The sequence below is a fragment of the Sus scrofa genome, chromosome 3 (genome assembly GCF_000003025.6).
Source record: "Sus scrofa isolate TJ Tabasco breed Duroc chromosome 3, Sscrofa11.1, whole genome shotgun sequence".
NCBI classification, from domain to species: Eukaryota; Metazoa; Chordata; class Mammalia; order Artiodactyla; family Suidae; genus Sus; species Sus scrofa.
In genome coordinates this window covers 107,121,219-107,138,098 of record NC_010445.4, presented here as the reverse complement: position 1 = coordinate 107,138,098, position 16,880 = coordinate 107,121,219, and the positions used below count along the sequence as shown (strand labels likewise).

The following is a 16,880-nucleotide window of genomic DNA, read 5'->3' as shown; positions in this document are numbered from 1 at the left end:
TAATGTTCTGTATTTTCAATATATGGGAAAGTGGTTAAGTCATTCAACAGATTTTCAAGGTCTTACTAGGCAGAATTTTTTTTCTCCCTTTTGGTCTGTTTATTTTAGCCTTCTAGTGGTTGCCAAGTATAGGAATGGGATAGGAGGGAGAAGGGACTGTTCAGTGTTAATTCACATTTGTGGTGGAACAAATGTGTAAATTCTAGGAAGTTTCCTTTTGGCACAGCAGGTTAAGGATCTGGTGCTGCTGCAACTGTGGAACTTTCACATGCAGTGGGTACAGCCAAAAAAAAAAAAAAAGTGTAGAATTCTATACAACTGAAAATACATAAACACACACACATAAATGAGTATAAGTGAAACTGGAGAAATCTTAATAATTTTGGTAAATTCTAACAATGTCATTACTCTGTTGTGATAGTATAGTGTTTTTATGCAAAATGTTGTTATTGGGGAAATTTGGGTAAAGTGTACAAGATCTCTGCATTATGTCTTAACAACTGCATGTGAATTTACAGTTACCTCGATAAAATTGTTAATTAGTAAAAAACATAGACGCACCAAAAAATGTACTACTCTTGAAGGAGATTCCCATTAAAACAAAACTGAGTGTATTGTACAATAAAAGTATTTTCCCCATTTACTTAAAAGAATGCTTTTCCTCCATTTAAAAAGTACGCCTATCAGTCAGTCTCATTAGTGGCGTATGTAAAAAGGTATTCCAGTTATTTTCTCTTCTTCTCTAGATAAAGAATTCATTCTTTTTTCTTTTTTTCATTTTTGGCTGCTCCCCAGGATATGGAATTCCTGGGCCAGGGATCAGATCCCAGCAGCAGTTGCAACTTATACTATAGGTGTGGCAACACTGGATCCTCTAATTCACTGTCCTGGGCTGGGGATCAGTCTATGTCCTGGCACTGCAGAGATGCCTCCAATCCCGTTGTGCCACAGCAGGAACTCCTGACTAATTCTTAATTGCAGTATGGGAAGATTTCAGTTGGGGATTTGGTAGTGATTTTTAATCAGCAATACAGTTAAAATTAGATTTTTTCGGAGAATTTCTTACTCCATTATTAGTTTGATGTATGGATTCTGAGGATTACAGTAATTTAATTTGTTCTTTTTAATACTGTTAGCTGTAAGATTAACTTTTTTTTTTTTTTAAAGCAACTTAACTTACTAAAAGCAAAACAGAAGGCTTTGGTGGAACAGATGGAAAAAGAAAAAATACAGAGTAACAAAGGATCATCATATAAACTTCTTGTAGAGCAAGCAAAATTAAAGCAGGCTACCTCAAAGGTATGATCTATACTTTTTAATGTCATTATCTTAGAAAAGTCACCTTTGTTTTACTGTTTTAAATTATTTAATAGTTAAGTATCTTTAATAATCATCAGGAAACTTAAATACATTTATTCTGCCTATCAGTAGAAAAATCCATTTTATACACTTTTTTATTAAAAAGGTACCATTTCACTCAAGGAATTATATGATTAATGTGGCCTTAAAATACTTTTCTGGTGTATTTCCTTTAAAGAGGTTTGTGTTCCAGTAAAATGAAGGAAATGTAGTTTTTCTAGTGTGTCCTTTGTGAGTGAAATTGGAGGTCAGTGATTTGTAAACAAAATTTTAAAAAATAGCAACTTTTTAATTTGGGGGATAAAATTTATATTTAGCAATCAAGTTTATTGTGTATCTGTAAATACGAAATTAGTTATTCCTTCAGATTTCGAAATGAAGTAATATTCTATTGTTTTTGTGTGTATGTCTTTTTTAGGGCCGCCCTGCAGCACATGGAGGTTCCCAGGCTAGGCGTCAAGTCGGAGCTTTAGCTGCTGGCCTACACCACAGCCACACAGCAACGTCAGATTCCGGGCCGTGTCTGTGATCTACACCATAGCTCACAGCAAGGCCAGATACCTAACCCATTGTGCGAGGCGGGATGGAACCTGCATCCTCATGGATCCTAGTCAGATTCATTTCCTCTGAGCCACGGAAACTCCTCTATTCTTAAGATATATAGGCTTCTTTACCATCTAATTTTTATGAATTATGTTTAAGACATTTTGGTAATATTTATTTAAAATGTTAGATTTGACCTGATTAGCCTTTCTGTAGAATTTCACCATTCTGAAATTTGGTTATACATCTGATACCTTACACTAAGATAGAATACAAGACATATTGGTGAGTTTTTAATATTTTAATAACCCTTTTTTTTTTTTTTTTTTTTTTTTTTTGCTTTTAAGGGCTGCATCCACAGCCTATGAAAGCTCCCAGTCTAGGGGTCGAATCGGTACTACAGCTGCCAGCCACAGCCACAGTTACATGGGATCTAAGCCATGTCTGTGACCTACATCACAGCTCATGGCAATACTGGATTCCTCACCCACTGCTGAGGCCAGGGATCATCATGGATACGAGTCAGATTTGTTTCCGCTGCACCTATAATCTTACTTTTTGAAACGTAGGGTTTCCTAAAAATTTTGTCTTTTAAAAGTTGTAAGTTTTCTGAGCGAATATTTTCATTCCATAAATAAATTTGTACTGGAAGAATTCTCATTCTGTAAACATTGATTTGAATATTGTTAATTTCTGTGTACAGCACTTTAAGGATTTAATTCGGTTACGTCGGACAGCAGAGTGGTCCCGTTCTAATTTAGACACAGAAGTTACAACAACAAAAGAAAGTCCAGAGATAGAACCACTTCCATTTACCTTGGCCCATGAACGTTGTATTTCAGTAGTCCAGAAACTTGTCCTATTTCTCCTCTCCATGGATTTTACCTGCCATGCAGATCTCTTACTGTTTGTTTGCAAGGTAAGTAAATTAATAGACATAATTTATAATTACCTGCTTAGAGGATAAGAAAAAGAATTAAGAAAAATGCAATTTTAATTTATTTTTAAGAGAAATAAAAGTACTTTCATTGGCTTTTCCTTTTATGCAGTTTAGTTTTGGTTTAATGTGCCTTGGAAGATATTTTATTTTATTTATTTATTTATTTATTTTGTCTTTTTGCCATTTCTTGGGCCGATGCCATGGCATGTGGAGGTTCCCAGGCTAGGGGTTGAATCGGAGCTGTAGCCGCCGGCCTACGGCAGAGCCACAGCAACGCGGGATCCGAGCCGCGGTCTGCAACCCTACACCACAGCTCACCGGGCAACACCGGGATTGTTAACCCACTGAGCAAGGGCAGGGACCGAACCCGCAACCTCATGGTTCCTAGTCAGATTCGTTAACCACTGTGCCACGACGGGAAATCCGAAAGATTTTTTAAATATTTGTCACATATTTCTCAGAGACCTAATGTATATTTTTAACCTAGTTGAAATTAGATTAATGTAGACTTGAAATGTAGGTAATATGAGTATGTCTTTTTCCAGTCGACCTTCTTTTTTATTAATTAAAATAGAAAATATGTAATTGTCAAATTATAGCAATGAAGGTTGTATTAAACTATTCAACCCACATTTTAAACTGGATTTTAATATTTCATCTGTGAAATTACGTTTCTTCTACAGAGAATTATTTTGAAATCAAAAGCATATCTCATTGAAAACTGTTAATTGCTTTATTTTTGGAGAAAATGTGTAATTGTTATTTAAGTGTATGATTTTATAAAATGTGTTACAGGTTCTTGCACGCATTGCGAATGCCACCAGGCCAACTATACATCTCTGTGAGATTGTGAATGAACCCCAACTGGAAAGACTGCTATTACTTTTGGTTGGAACTGATTTCAATAGAGGAGATATATCTTGGGGTGGTGCTTGGGCTCAGTATTCCTTAACTTGTATGCTACAGGATATTTTAGCAGGTTTGTTAGGATTTGTTTTTAATAGGGTATATCAAAATTAGCTTGTCACTGCTGGACTAAATAGTTAAAGGCAATTGTGACATCTTTCATGTTACAGCAAAAGCAACCATGTAGAATTACTTTTGTCTTTAATTATATGACAGTTGTGTTAAGTGGAGGAATTTATGGAGTACTTGGGTTGTTAAAGTGCAGGGATATTGGAGTAGCTGGCTTCCTTATAATACCAGTAGTGGGCTGCTTCCTACTTCTCTATTTGTACTTGAGGAAGGTACTCCCTGTTCTTTATTTTTTTCATATATAAAATAAGCATAATAAAAGTACCTTCCTTATAAGATTATTTTGATGAATAAGTGTTAATTCATGTAAAGTGATTATAATAACTCTTTGTTCCTATTACACATTTTGCATTTTCCACTAGATACTTGTTTTTAGCATTTAAAAGAAATGCACTGGGTCTTATCAGTTCCTATATAGGTGGGATTCATTTGCTTCAGAATCTTTTATGGTTGGAATAGTATACATGCTGTTCTTTAAACTGGAGGAAAAATATGCTGTGGTATGTTTTGGATGTCTATTTCTAAGTTACAAAAGCAATCGACGATCTTCTTACCTACAGGAGAATTGCTGGCTCCTGTGGCTGCAGAAGCCATGGAGGAAGGAACAGTGAGTGATGATGTAGGTGCAATAGCTGGCGACTCTGATGACTCCTTCAGCAGTCTTCAGTTCAGTTGCTGGAAACTATAGATGAACCTTTGACACATGATATAACAGGTACAGTCTTTGAATTATGTTTTATTTAAAATATCCTTTGGCTCTTTTTTAAAAACATGAAAATTATATCTAAAAATTATGAAAATTAATGAAGTATAAAATTAAGTTTTTATATTAAGCCTTTGTCCTTAGTAACCATGCCAGCTATTTCCCTGATAAATGTTTTCCTTTGATTCTCTAACTGCTCAAAATAATACAATAATATTGGTCTGGTTTGGCTACTTGAAGAAATTACAACCTAGAAAACAGATAAAAGACAGTAGTGAAGATAGTAAGGTTAAAGGCTTGTTTTATTTTTCTTTTTTTCTTTATTTTCTGCCTTTCAAAAATTATAATGGGTATCCTCACATTCAGTCGTTAGTGGTGTACTCCCTACTTTTTAAGACTCTGTTTTTGTTATTTCCTGTATATTGCAGGTGGTGTGGTCATTTCACCTGTTTCATTCTTTAATCTTAGATTATTTCATGATTTTATCCTTTCTACCTGGTGGTTCCTTTATCTGGGGTTAGACTTTCTTCTCTTGTTTGCATGATGAACTTTTTTTTTTTTTAATAGTATGCATATAATTTTTTTGTTTTGTTTTATTAAAGTATAGTTGATTTACAATGTTTCTTCAATTTCTGTTGTACAGCAAAGTAACTTAATCACACACAGTTAACTGTGCTGTACAGTAGGCCCCATTGCCCATCCATACCAAATATAACAGTTTGCATCCAAAAATCCCAAACTGCCCATCCATCCCTCTCTCTCCCCTTTCCCCCTGGCAACCATCAGTCTGCTCTCCTCGGCCATCATCTGTTGCTGTTTTGTAGATAGGGTCATCTGTGCCGTATTTTAGATTCCACAAACAAGTGATATCATATGGTATTTGTCTTTTTCTTTCTGGCTTACTGCACTTAGAATGAAAATCTCTAGTTCCATCCATATTGCTGCGAATGGCATTACTTTATCTTTTTTATGGCTGAGTAGCATTCCATTGTATATATGTACCACATCTTCTTCTTCCATCCATCTATCAGTAGACATTTAGGTTGTTCTCATGTCTTGGCTATTGTGAATAGTGCTGCAGCGACATAGGGGAGTGTGTATCTTTTTCAGTGAAAGCATGATGAACTTCTTATCTAAGATTCACATAGGTAGTTCCCATTGTGGCTCAGAGGGTTACGAACCCGACTAGTATCCATAAGGATGTGGGTGTAATCCCTGCCCTTGCTCATTGGGTTAAGGATCTGGAGTTGTCATGAGCTGTAGTGTAGGTTGCAGATGTGGCTTGGATCCCATGTTGCTTTGGCTGTGGCATAGGCTGTCAGCAGCTTCAGCTCTGAATCAACCCCTACCTAGCCTGGGAACTTCCATATGCTGTACATGCAGCCCTGAAAAGCAAAAAAAAAAAAAAGATTCACATAAAGCATGCTTTCCTCCAAGAAGCTTTTTCTATCACTACTAGCAATGTTGGAGACTGCCGTTGATGCTGTCTCCATTCTTGATTGTCTGTGAAAGCACCTTCCTTGTGGTAGTTGGTTTAATTTCTGTAGGGTACCCTCAGCTCTGAAATTCTGCTCAGGTCTTGGAGGGTAAACATTGGTTCTGTTAATCTTTATATACTCAAAACCCTAAATATAGCCTGGCATATTCTAGGCATTCTATAAATATATGTTAAATAAAAGAGGATGGGAAGGAAAGGAAGATAAGGGTTGTAAGGCATAGAAGGCTAGTTAAGAATGTAGAGTCATCTGAGAGCGAAATAATTTTAATTCATAATAGAAAAACAAGGTGAATAGCAGTCTTAAAATTTAAATCTTTGCATTTCACTTTAATATTGGGTATCATTTCCTTAACTGTTGGACGTGATTTAATGAATTACATATTGGAGGCAATAAATGAAAAATACTGCTCATTCTAGAAATGGTTAATGTTTATAGAAGGAAAGTTTATGCAGCTTGACTCCAGAAGGACTAATCCTATGGTCTTTTTCTTTAGGAAGTCACATATTATTGCACTGGTGTTTTTAAATGTATGTTGTAGGGTGATACATTTGCATACTTCTTTATGCTTAATTGTCAAGGATAAAATTTATAAATTTTTTTTTTTTTGGTCTTTTTGCTATTTCTTTGGGCCGCTTCCGCGGCATATGGAGGTTCCCAGGCTAGGGGTCCGAATCGGAGCTGTAGCCACCGGCCTACTCCAGAGCCACAGCAACGTGGGATCCAAGCCGCGTCTGCAACCTACACCACAGCTCACGGCAACTCCGGATCGTTAACCCACTGAGCAAGGGCAGGGACCGAACCCGCAACCTCATGGTTCCTAGTCAGATTCGTTAACCACCGCGCCACAACGGGAACTCCGAATTTATAGATTTTGATAGCAGTCGATACACATTATATATATAAGTCAAGGAACTTTCTCTGCAATTAAAATGTATTAATTAAATTTTATGTTATATACTCTACAAAAAAATCACTTTCAATTATTTGAAGGTGCACCTCCTCTTTCGTCTTTGGAAAAAGATAAAGAAATTGATCTTGAACTACTTCAGGATCTAATGGAAGTTGACATTGATCCTTTAGATATTGATTTGGAAAAGGATCCTCTTGCAGCCAAAGTTTTTAAGGTATGATATACTAGAATATTTAAAATTAAAATCTTTCATCTTATACTTTTGTTTTATTAATTACTTAAAAGAGGGTAGTATACCTAATATAACCCATTATTCAGTTTACTCATAATTTTTCTTGGGAGTTCCCTTGTGTCACTTCAAGTTAGGGATCTGATATTGTCACTGCAGTGGCTTGGGTCACTGATGTGGTGTGGGTTTGCTCCCTGGCCCCAGGAACTTCCACATGCTATGGGTGTGGCCAAAATATAAAAAAAGAGTTAAATTGTTTTGGGTACCATAGTAGATTTTTTATTATATCAGTGGAAGAGTATAAGGAGAACTCACACCCTTTAATCAGTACAGCTTATACGTTAATACGAACCACAAATTAGTATGGAAAGTATAGTTATGGACTGTGGACATTTGAAGTATCATTTAAGCTCATCCAAGTTGAGTTCATTGCAGTCTACTCTTTTGTTAGCTATAAATCATTTTTCTAAAGGAGATACATGCCTGATTATTTTGGTTTATTTTGTGCGTCAGATTTTGTTAAGGATTCTAGTTACCTCTCAGATTCTCATAAATAAGGTATTTTTAGATTTGGGGATAAGACAGAATATTATGAACCTTTCCTATAGATCAAGATTGTATGTTTTAGGAATTTAAAGAGTGAAGAGAATGTTTACTTTGTAACCATATTTGAGTTTAGATAATGTAAATAATATGTACTCTTAGTGAAGAGGCAAAAATAAACCACAATTTTTTCCCTGTTCTTTTAAGCCAATAAGCAGTACATGGTATGACTATTGGGGTGCTGATTATGGCACCTACAATTACAACCCCTACATTGGAGGTCTGGGGATTCCTGTAGCAAAGCCACCAGCAAATACAGAGAAGAATGGATCACAAACAGTTAGTGTTTCAGTGTCTCAGGGTAAGTGTGTGTTCATATTTTAAGGCATAAACTAGTCTTAAAAAAAGTCTTCAATTTACGTATGCCATGTCTCTTGAGAATTTGAGGATAAGTATATGCCAAGAGGGTTTATTATCACAGGGATGCTGTGAAAGTGACTGACACTCAGAGCTGTATGTCAGTTTGGAAGAGCTTCTATTTATGGTTTATCATTTATTTCTCAAAATAATACCTCCAAAATAGATTTGTGAGTTATGTGACTTAGTAGTTGTAATTGTGCTTTCTTTTATTTTTATTGTTAGTGATAAATTGATAAATCATGTTGAGTATTCTTTTTGCAGTCTTCTACTCATATATGTGACTTTTTTTTAATAAAATATTTTTTTTTAATTTGAAACAATCGTACATTTACTAAAAAGTTGCAAGTATAATACAGAGGACATTTGGTATCCTGATCCATTTGAGAGTAAGTTGCTTATCTGTTTTTTGGCTTTATTTTGTGTTTTGCAAAGCAGAACATTTCTTCTACATAAACATCAGGAAGCACATTCTACCGAAACCAGGAAAGCAACATTAGTACTAACTTTAAGACTTCATTCAAGTTTCAGCATTTGTGTCTAGTAATATCCTTTATTCAGAAGGATCCAGCACAAAATCATGTGTTGCATTTACAGTTGACCTTTGAACAAGGTGGGGGTAGGGATGTCTCCTCCCACATAGTTGAAAATCTGTATACCTTTGCAGTTGGTCCTCCCAGTCCAAGGCTCTGCATACTGCATTCAACCAAATACAGATCATGTAGTATGTATTTTTGAAAAAAGTCATTGTATAAGTGTACTTGTGCAGTTCAAACTGAGTTGTTCAGGGGTCAGGTATAGTTGTCATATCTCCTCAGTGTCATTCATTCTGCCATAATTTCTTTTTGCCAGAGGTAGCTTTCATGACCTTGATGCTTTTAATGTTTATAAGCCAGTTATTTTGTAGAATGTCCCTCAGCTTGGGTTTATATGCTGTTTCCTCACGACTAGATTGGCAGCTTGCGTCTTTGGCAGAAATATCAAGAAAGTATAGTGTTTGGGTTTTCTTATTATATCCTATTAGGTGGCTCATGATTTTAACTTGGCCCACTACTGGTGGTATTGATTACTTGATAAAGATGTCTACCAATCTTTTCCAATGGAAAGTTATTATTTTTGCCTTTGTGAAAAAAAAGTGGGGGGGGTTGAGGTGGCAGAATGATACTTTGAAACCATTCCTTTTTTAAAGAATTTATTAGTTTCTTTGTTTAGATTTGTATAGACCAGTAGTTTCCTGTTTTAGTCATTGGGTTGTAATTTGTTATTATCATTATTTATTTGTTTTTATTGAGGTGAAACATAGAGAACATATAATTTACCACTTTAGCCATTTTTAAGTGTGCACTTCTGTGGCATTAAGTACATTCACAGTGCTGTCTTTATTTATTTGATGTTCATATTGTCCCTGATTAGACCAGTGGTATCTTCTTTATGCTGACCTCTGTCTTTGTGACATGTCCTTATGTTTCTTTGAGCACTTCCTTTTTTTCTGGTACAACAATATACTCTAGGCTCATCATTTACTTTCCCTTCCCCAGATGGGGAATTAGTCACTTCATGAGTGAAAAAGGTACTTCAAAATCTTTTTATAGAGAGATGTGACTAAAACCTCAAGATTTGAGTACTAGATATACTTATTTCTAATTTTCTGCCATTTCCATGCACTCTTGATGGACAGATCTAGGAATTGTGTACACACATTTTTTGTTTACATTTAATTTCTGTATCTGTCCATCTACGTAGGTAGAATGCCATGAGTTCACATTACTACATTAGTTAATCCAACTGTAATTTTACTCCATATGCTTTGTTTTACTTTTCTCCTTTCCCATATTTCTCTTTTCTCTGACAGTGAGGTACTGCTTGTCATTATCCGTAATTTGTTTGCTTCTTTTATCATTGTTTCACTTATTTGATCTACCTTTCTCTATATATCCACTCTCCCATCTCTAGGCTTCTTTGCATAGATGCTCTGCTACCCCATGTCAGGTTGTTCTGACCTGAGGACACATTCCTTACCCTGTTTTGGGTTCAGATGTCACAATTTATTGTAGAAAGTAGTACATGAGGAGTAACTATCAAATAGCTTTTATCTTTTTTTCTTTTAATTGCATTTTGTAGCCCTAGATGCTCGCCTAGAAGTTGGACTTGAACAGCAAGCAGAACTTATGCTGAAAATGATGTCTACCCTGGAAGCGGATTCCATTTTACAGGCGTTGACAAATACATCTCCTACATGTAAGTGAAAGTCACCATTCTTAGAATAATTTATCTGTTGGTTATGTGCAAGGACAGATTTTTTAAAAATTCCGTCTAGTGTGAGTGTGAGAGGACTCTGTGTGTGTGTGTGTGTGTGTGTGTGTGTGTGTGTGTGTGTGTGTGTATCACCTCTCCCTGTCCAAGTTAGTAGCAAGTGAAGAAATAAGACAAGGAGTTAATGAATTGGGAGAGTAGAGGGGAGCAAAATACTTCCATGTACTATTCTTAAGTTCAGTCCAAAAACCTAAGTTATGTTTTTGTTGTAGTGGTGTGAAGTTAATGAAATTCCTGGAAAGGCCTGCATAGCTAGTTGCCTGGGATTCCGTTGCATTATATCTAAACCTGTGACAAAGTGAATTTTTTAGGTTTTTGTTTTTTGAGGGTTTTTTTTGTCTTCTTATGGCCACACCTGAGGCATTATGGAGGTTCCTAGGCTAGGGTCTGGATCCGAGCTGTAGCTGCTGGCCTCTGTCACAGCCACAGCAGTGTTGGGTCTGAACCATGTCTGCGACCTATACCATAGCTCACGGCACCACCAGATCTTTAACCCACTGAGCAAGGCCAGGGATTGAACCCAAGTCCTCATGGAGATTAGTTGGGTTTGTAACCACTGAGCCATGACAGGAACTCCCGATAAAGTGGGTTTTTTAATAGTAACATGTTTATCATCCTTGAAGACCTAGATAAGGATGACAGCCAAATGGGCCTAATTGAATTGCAGGATTGACAGGATTTACTACCTGATTATCTGTATCAAAAGAAGGAAACCTTTTTATAATAAATGACCAGGTATTAAATATTTTAGCTTTCAGGTGCTATACAGCGTGTGTAGCAAGTCCACAAATCTGACTTTGTAGCAGGAAAGCAGCCATAGACAATATATACCTAAATAAATGGGTTCAGCTATTAAAGAAACCATGTCATAGAATCTGGCGGCCTGTGAGATTTGGCCATTAGGAGGATATGGTTTGCTGACCTTTGATGTTGTGTTAGATTTGGGTAGATCCCCTTCTGTCAGGTGAGTACAGCTAAGATAGCAGCCTGTTCATCTTATAATAGGAGCTGTACTGAGGAGACAGTGATATTTTTATTTTTCTTAGGCTAGCAAATCACTTCACCTTCTCTGGAGCATGGTTTTGAGTAGTAAAGGTGTGGGGATACTAGTTAGAACCTAGGAACCTCATCATGTCCTTCTCCTCTGAAGAAGAGTTCACAGACCATTTCAATAGAGATATTTGTGTTTTAGATCTTCCTTGTTAAGCTGAATTCTGTCAGCTTGCAATCTTCATTTATTTCTTGCCTTAGGAGTATAGAAAAAAACCAGAACAATTGGTGTAGTGTTCTGCTTTCAATATATTTGTTCTTTTGATTATTTTTCTGTGCTGGCCTGTGTGACCCTTTTAATTAAAAACTTTCTAAATATATGAAAAACTTGTCATATAAATAGTCACTTTATTTCTCTACTCCTCCTGAGTATATTTGGTGTGACCTTGCATTACAATTTTTGAACACTTCCCAGGCAATTTTAATGTGCCCTCAATGTTGACAATCAATGGATTAGAGATTAGAATATTCTAAAACTACTTTCCTAATAATTAGGCAGGGTTTTTCTCTCTTTTGCTCTTTTCCTCCCTTTTATTAATTACAAAAAATCCTGAAAATAAAAATTGCTAGAGAGAAATTTCTGCAGTGGCACCTCAGGTTAAGGATCTGGTGTTGCCTCAGCTGTGATGAGGTTGCAGCTGCCGCTCAGATTCGCTCCCTGGCCTGGGAACTTCCATTTGCCGGAGGTGGGGCCAAAAAAAAAAAAGCTAGAGAGTAAGGTTCTTTTCCCTTGGTGAACAAGTCCTGTGAATCTGGAGCTTCTTGTTTAATTTATTATAGTTGATTTACAATGTTCTGTCAACTTCTGCTGTACAGCAAAGTGACCCAGTTTTTATATATATATATATTTTTTTTTTTCTCATATTATCATCTATCATGTTCTGTCATAAATGATTGGCTATAGTTCCCTGTGCTATACAGCAGGACCTCACTACTTATCCATTCTAAATGTAATATTTTGCATCTACTAACCCCAAACTCCCAGTCCATCCCATCTCCTCCCCCTCCCCTTTGGCCACCGCCTGTCTGTTCTCTGTGTCCAAGAGTCTATTTCTTTTTTGTGGATAGGTTCATCTGTGCCATATAAGTGATAACATTTGGTATTTGTCTTTTCTCCTTCTTACTTACTTCATTTAGTATGAGAATCTCCAGTTCCATCCAAGTTGCTGCAAATGGCATTATTTTGTTTTCCTTTCTAGCTGGGTGGTATGCCATTGTATATTTGTATCACATCTTCTTAATCCATTCATCCTTCGATGGACATTTCAGTTGTTTCCATGTCTTGGCTATTATAAACAGTGCTGCAGTGAACGTAGGGGTACATTATCTTTTTGAATGCAAATTTTGTCTGGATGTATGCCCAGAAGTGGGATTGCCGGATTGTATGGTAGTTCTATATTTAGTTTTCTGAGGAACCTCCATACTGTTATCCATAGTGGTTGTACCAATTTACATTCCCACCAACAGTATAGGAGGGTTACCTTTTCTCCACACCCTCTCCAACATTTGTTATTTGTAGATTTATTAATGATAACCATTCTGACCAGTGTGGTATCTCAGGAGCTCCTTTTTTTATCTTTTAATTTTCAAGTACTGTTTTAAAAACAAGTTTTCAAATAATGTAACTCTGAACCATTTTAATTGATGCAGTTTTATTAAAAAAGTTTTCGCTTATCTGTACTTGTTAATAGCTAGCTAACATTTCTCTTGATACTTTGTGTATAAATCATAATTGTGTTTAATTTTCAGTATCACAGTCTCCCACTGGAACAGATGATTCACTTCTAGGGGGTTTACAAGCAGCGAACCAGTCCAACCAGCTTATTATACAGTTATCATCTGTCCCAATGTTAAATGTTTGTTTCAACAAACTTTTTTCTATGCTTCAAGTCCATCATGTTCAGGTATGACTTCAGGAGAAATAGTGTATTTTTAGACAATATTTCCAGCCTAGTAAAAAATGAAAATAGCACGGGAGATCATTTTCTACTAGACAGGGATTATTTCTTTGTTACATGCAAATGAAAAAATATTGGAGATACTTTAACTATAGCTCCTCAGTGATAGGTCACTTATAACTTTTATGATTTTAAGCTTTACTGCTTTAGTGTCAGCTACATAGTGTACATATACCTGTATTTAAAGACTTGAATCACTTTTTTTAAATTTAGTAAAACATTTATATTAGGTAAATTATAAATTTTAATTCAGTTAAATTTCATCATCTAGAATTTTAAGATGTGTTTGCTTGTCAGCTGAATTGAAGTAACCAGAAGAAGTATTTAATAGAAAAATTATTTACTCTTAGTCAAGGATTCATACATGAGATCTTTGTTTAAATGGAATTTCATTATATAATAGATACATTTTCTTTCTATTTTCATTCTTTTTCAGTTGGAATCACTTCTCCAGTTGTGGCTCACATTGAGTTTAAATTCTAGTTCATCGGGAAACAAAGAAAATGGAGCAGACATTTTTTTATATAATGCTAATCGAATACCTGTCATTTCATTAAACCAAGGTAAGATTTATTAGAAGGAAAATTATCAACCTAGCGTAAATAATAAGCTAAAAGATAATGATTAGATCATAATACCTTTGCCACTAGGATTATAATGTTTCAGTGCAAAGAAAACTATTTAAATATAGTGACTTAATAATTAGCAGGAAAGAGAACAGAAAACTCTTATTCTCTGATCTCTGTTGTCATATGTCTGTGTACAACACAGACCTAAAATCTACAATATTCTTTTCAACTTTACATTGTATTTCTTTAAAGTATTGTCTTGTTCATAGGCTGTTTTGTTGCACCTGGTGTTTTTTAAAAATGTGAAATAGCTTCTGGGAAATTGGTAAATTGGAGAAGGATGTCAGTTTCTTGTACAAGTTGTTTTTTTTTTTTTTTTTTTTTCCCTTGTCAAATGCAGTAATGTAGGAATAGTGGGATTAGAATAATATTTTTCAACAGGAGTAGAACTACCCTTCAGCTCTGACTGTAGGAATCTATTTAAAGAAAGTAAAAATCATCTATTCCTGGTGTTTTCTCTCTAGAAATGTGCATTACTCATGACTCTCACATGGCCAATCAGCCTTAGTGATAGCCTCATCAGCTTAATGGTCCTACTTAAATCTACCTTGTTTCAGCAAAAGCCAGACCTACTTTAATTACTAGATTTCTATTTCACTGTATAAATGTTATTATAAATTTTGCTCCCATCACTTTTTTACCTTTGGTGTTAGATTAAACATAAACAAGAGTGAGTAGAAAAGTCAAAAAGATCTTACTATCAGATATTTGGTCAATTTTCAAATTTCCATTTGTCTAAACTCTTAAAATTTTTTTTTTTTTAGCATAGCATCCATATGTGATTTAGTCATTTTAATTTCTTAATGCCTCTAAATCTGTCTTTTTAAAAAATCCTCTTTTAAAGTTATTTGTCACAGAAATTGACTGTCTTCTAAGATTCCCTATGTCCTGATTTTTAATATTTGTATCTCTTCTCATGTCCTCTATGTTTCCTGTAAATGGGATATAGAGCTTAATCTGATTGAGTTTTTTAAAAGCAGTTTCATAGGTCATGTCTTTTTTTTGTGTAGTTAATAGGCACTGATAATCAATGCCTATACTTACTAACAATTCACAGGAACTTTCAAAATGAAGACAGTCTAATTTAAAAATATTTCTTGTGTTTCTGTTATAGTCATGTTTATTGACGCTTAAATTGTGCTTTTGGTTGCCAGTAGTAAGATCCTTCTTCTTTAGGTTTTTTGTGAAATACACAACTACATCTTCGTTAGATTTTAGTGTGGTAGATGTTCCAGACTCTGTATTTCCTGCCTGAGATGTGGGATCAGCCATTTATACACAGTGTTTAAAGGGCACAATCTGGGTGCTGTATTATGTTTGTGTATTTTTAATAACTTTTTTTTTCTTCTTCACCTGCCATATGTACTTCTTATCTAGGCCTTGCAAGTGATTTAATTATTATTTTAGTTTGTGCTTTTGTTCTGAAGTTGCATTGGTTTTGAATGGTCTACCCCATCTCTGCTTTTCCATTATGCCCTATTATTATCATTTTTTGGTTTTGCAGAATGTGAGGATTTCAGAAAAACATACTGTATTACAGTAGAGATGCCTGTAGTTTGGAAAGGACAACAAACCTGTAGTGATGACATGTTATTTTATTTGCCATGAGGCGAGCTTTAAAACTTAGACATAAAATGTTATTGACTCTTAATTATTAAGCTGTATTTAATGAGGAACTCTTTTATTTGTATGCTTTGAGGACACTAGGTAATGAATTGATGTTTTAAAATAATATTGTTTTAAAATTTACTTCTTTGTTTTTAATTCTTGGTAAACATTTGCTTTTTCTGAGTAAAAATTTTTCCCCTTTCTCTTTTCCACATAGCATCAATAACTAGCTTTCTCACAGTGTTAGCTTGGTATCCCAATACTTTGCTCCGGACATGGTGCCTTGTGCTTCATAGCCTAACGCTCATGACAAACATGCAACTTAATTGTAAGTTCAGACATTTATTCCTTTAAATCTCTGACATATATTATTCTTACTATCAGATTCTTTAAAAAGATTTTTCTAAGAAGTGGTATAGTGTGAAAATGATTAAATCCTTATTTGAATATGTCTCTGAATTTGTTCTTAATGTATTTTATTTTTTGTGCTGTTTTACTTTGATTGTATAAATACTCTCCTGTATCTGTAGTTATAGGTTCAAATCATATTTTTATATTTTAGAAACTTTTCCTAGTTGTTAAAATAAAATTGATTACTTTTAGAGTACAAAATAAGTATTTAATGTTAGTCTGTTGGTTATTTATTCTTTTTAAAGTATCTTAGCCTTTAAAATGATTTATCCACTATAATATTCATGATCATATATGACTAGATTCCTTGGTTTGTGTTTTTCACATTTAAAACTTATATTCACTGAACCTCATTGCTTCTTCTTAGATTCTAAAGTCCTATTAAGTTTTCTACCCCCCCCCTTATTTCTCATTTAAGTTAAAATAGTAATTTCTTAATCTTTTTAGAAAGGAACTGTTACTGCTTTCTGTGGCTTTCTTTATTTCAAAGTCACAAAGATACTCTCGTACATTATCTTCTGTAATGCTTACTGGTTTTACTTTTTACATTTAGGTCTAGATTTTATCTGACATTCTTGAGGTTGTTGGGAAATAGGGATCAAAGTTCATATTAGAGAGCAAGGACTAGCCATTTGTGAATTGAAATCTTCATTCCATCTGTAGGTTATGACAGCAGGTGGGTGGATTTCATCCCCTTTTCCTTTGGGCTTAATTTCATTTAATAGAAAGCACT

At 34.9% G+C, this 16,880-nt stretch overlaps 1 protein-coding gene across 1 annotated transcript in view; it reads left to right on the top strand.

The window, feature by feature from the left end:
• The window catches only part of BIRC6 (baculoviral IAP repeat containing 6), a 256,404-nt gene that overhangs the window by 131,272 nt on the left and 108,252 nt on the right, over positions 1 to 16,880 (top strand). The window contains 11 exon segments of the mRNA XM_021087656.1: positions 1,168 to 1,299; positions 2,606 to 2,821; positions 3,638 to 3,821; positions 4,438 to 4,524; positions 4,527 to 4,592; positions 7,070 to 7,203; positions 7,969 to 8,122; positions 10,300 to 10,416; positions 13,291 to 13,445; positions 13,936 to 14,062; positions 15,954 to 16,064. Of these exon segments, the coding sequence (XP_020943315.1) occupies positions 1,168 to 1,299; positions 2,606 to 2,821; positions 3,638 to 3,821; positions 4,438 to 4,524; positions 4,527 to 4,592; positions 7,070 to 7,203; positions 7,969 to 8,122; positions 10,300 to 10,416; positions 13,291 to 13,445; positions 13,936 to 14,062; positions 15,954 to 16,064 (1,483 nt within the window).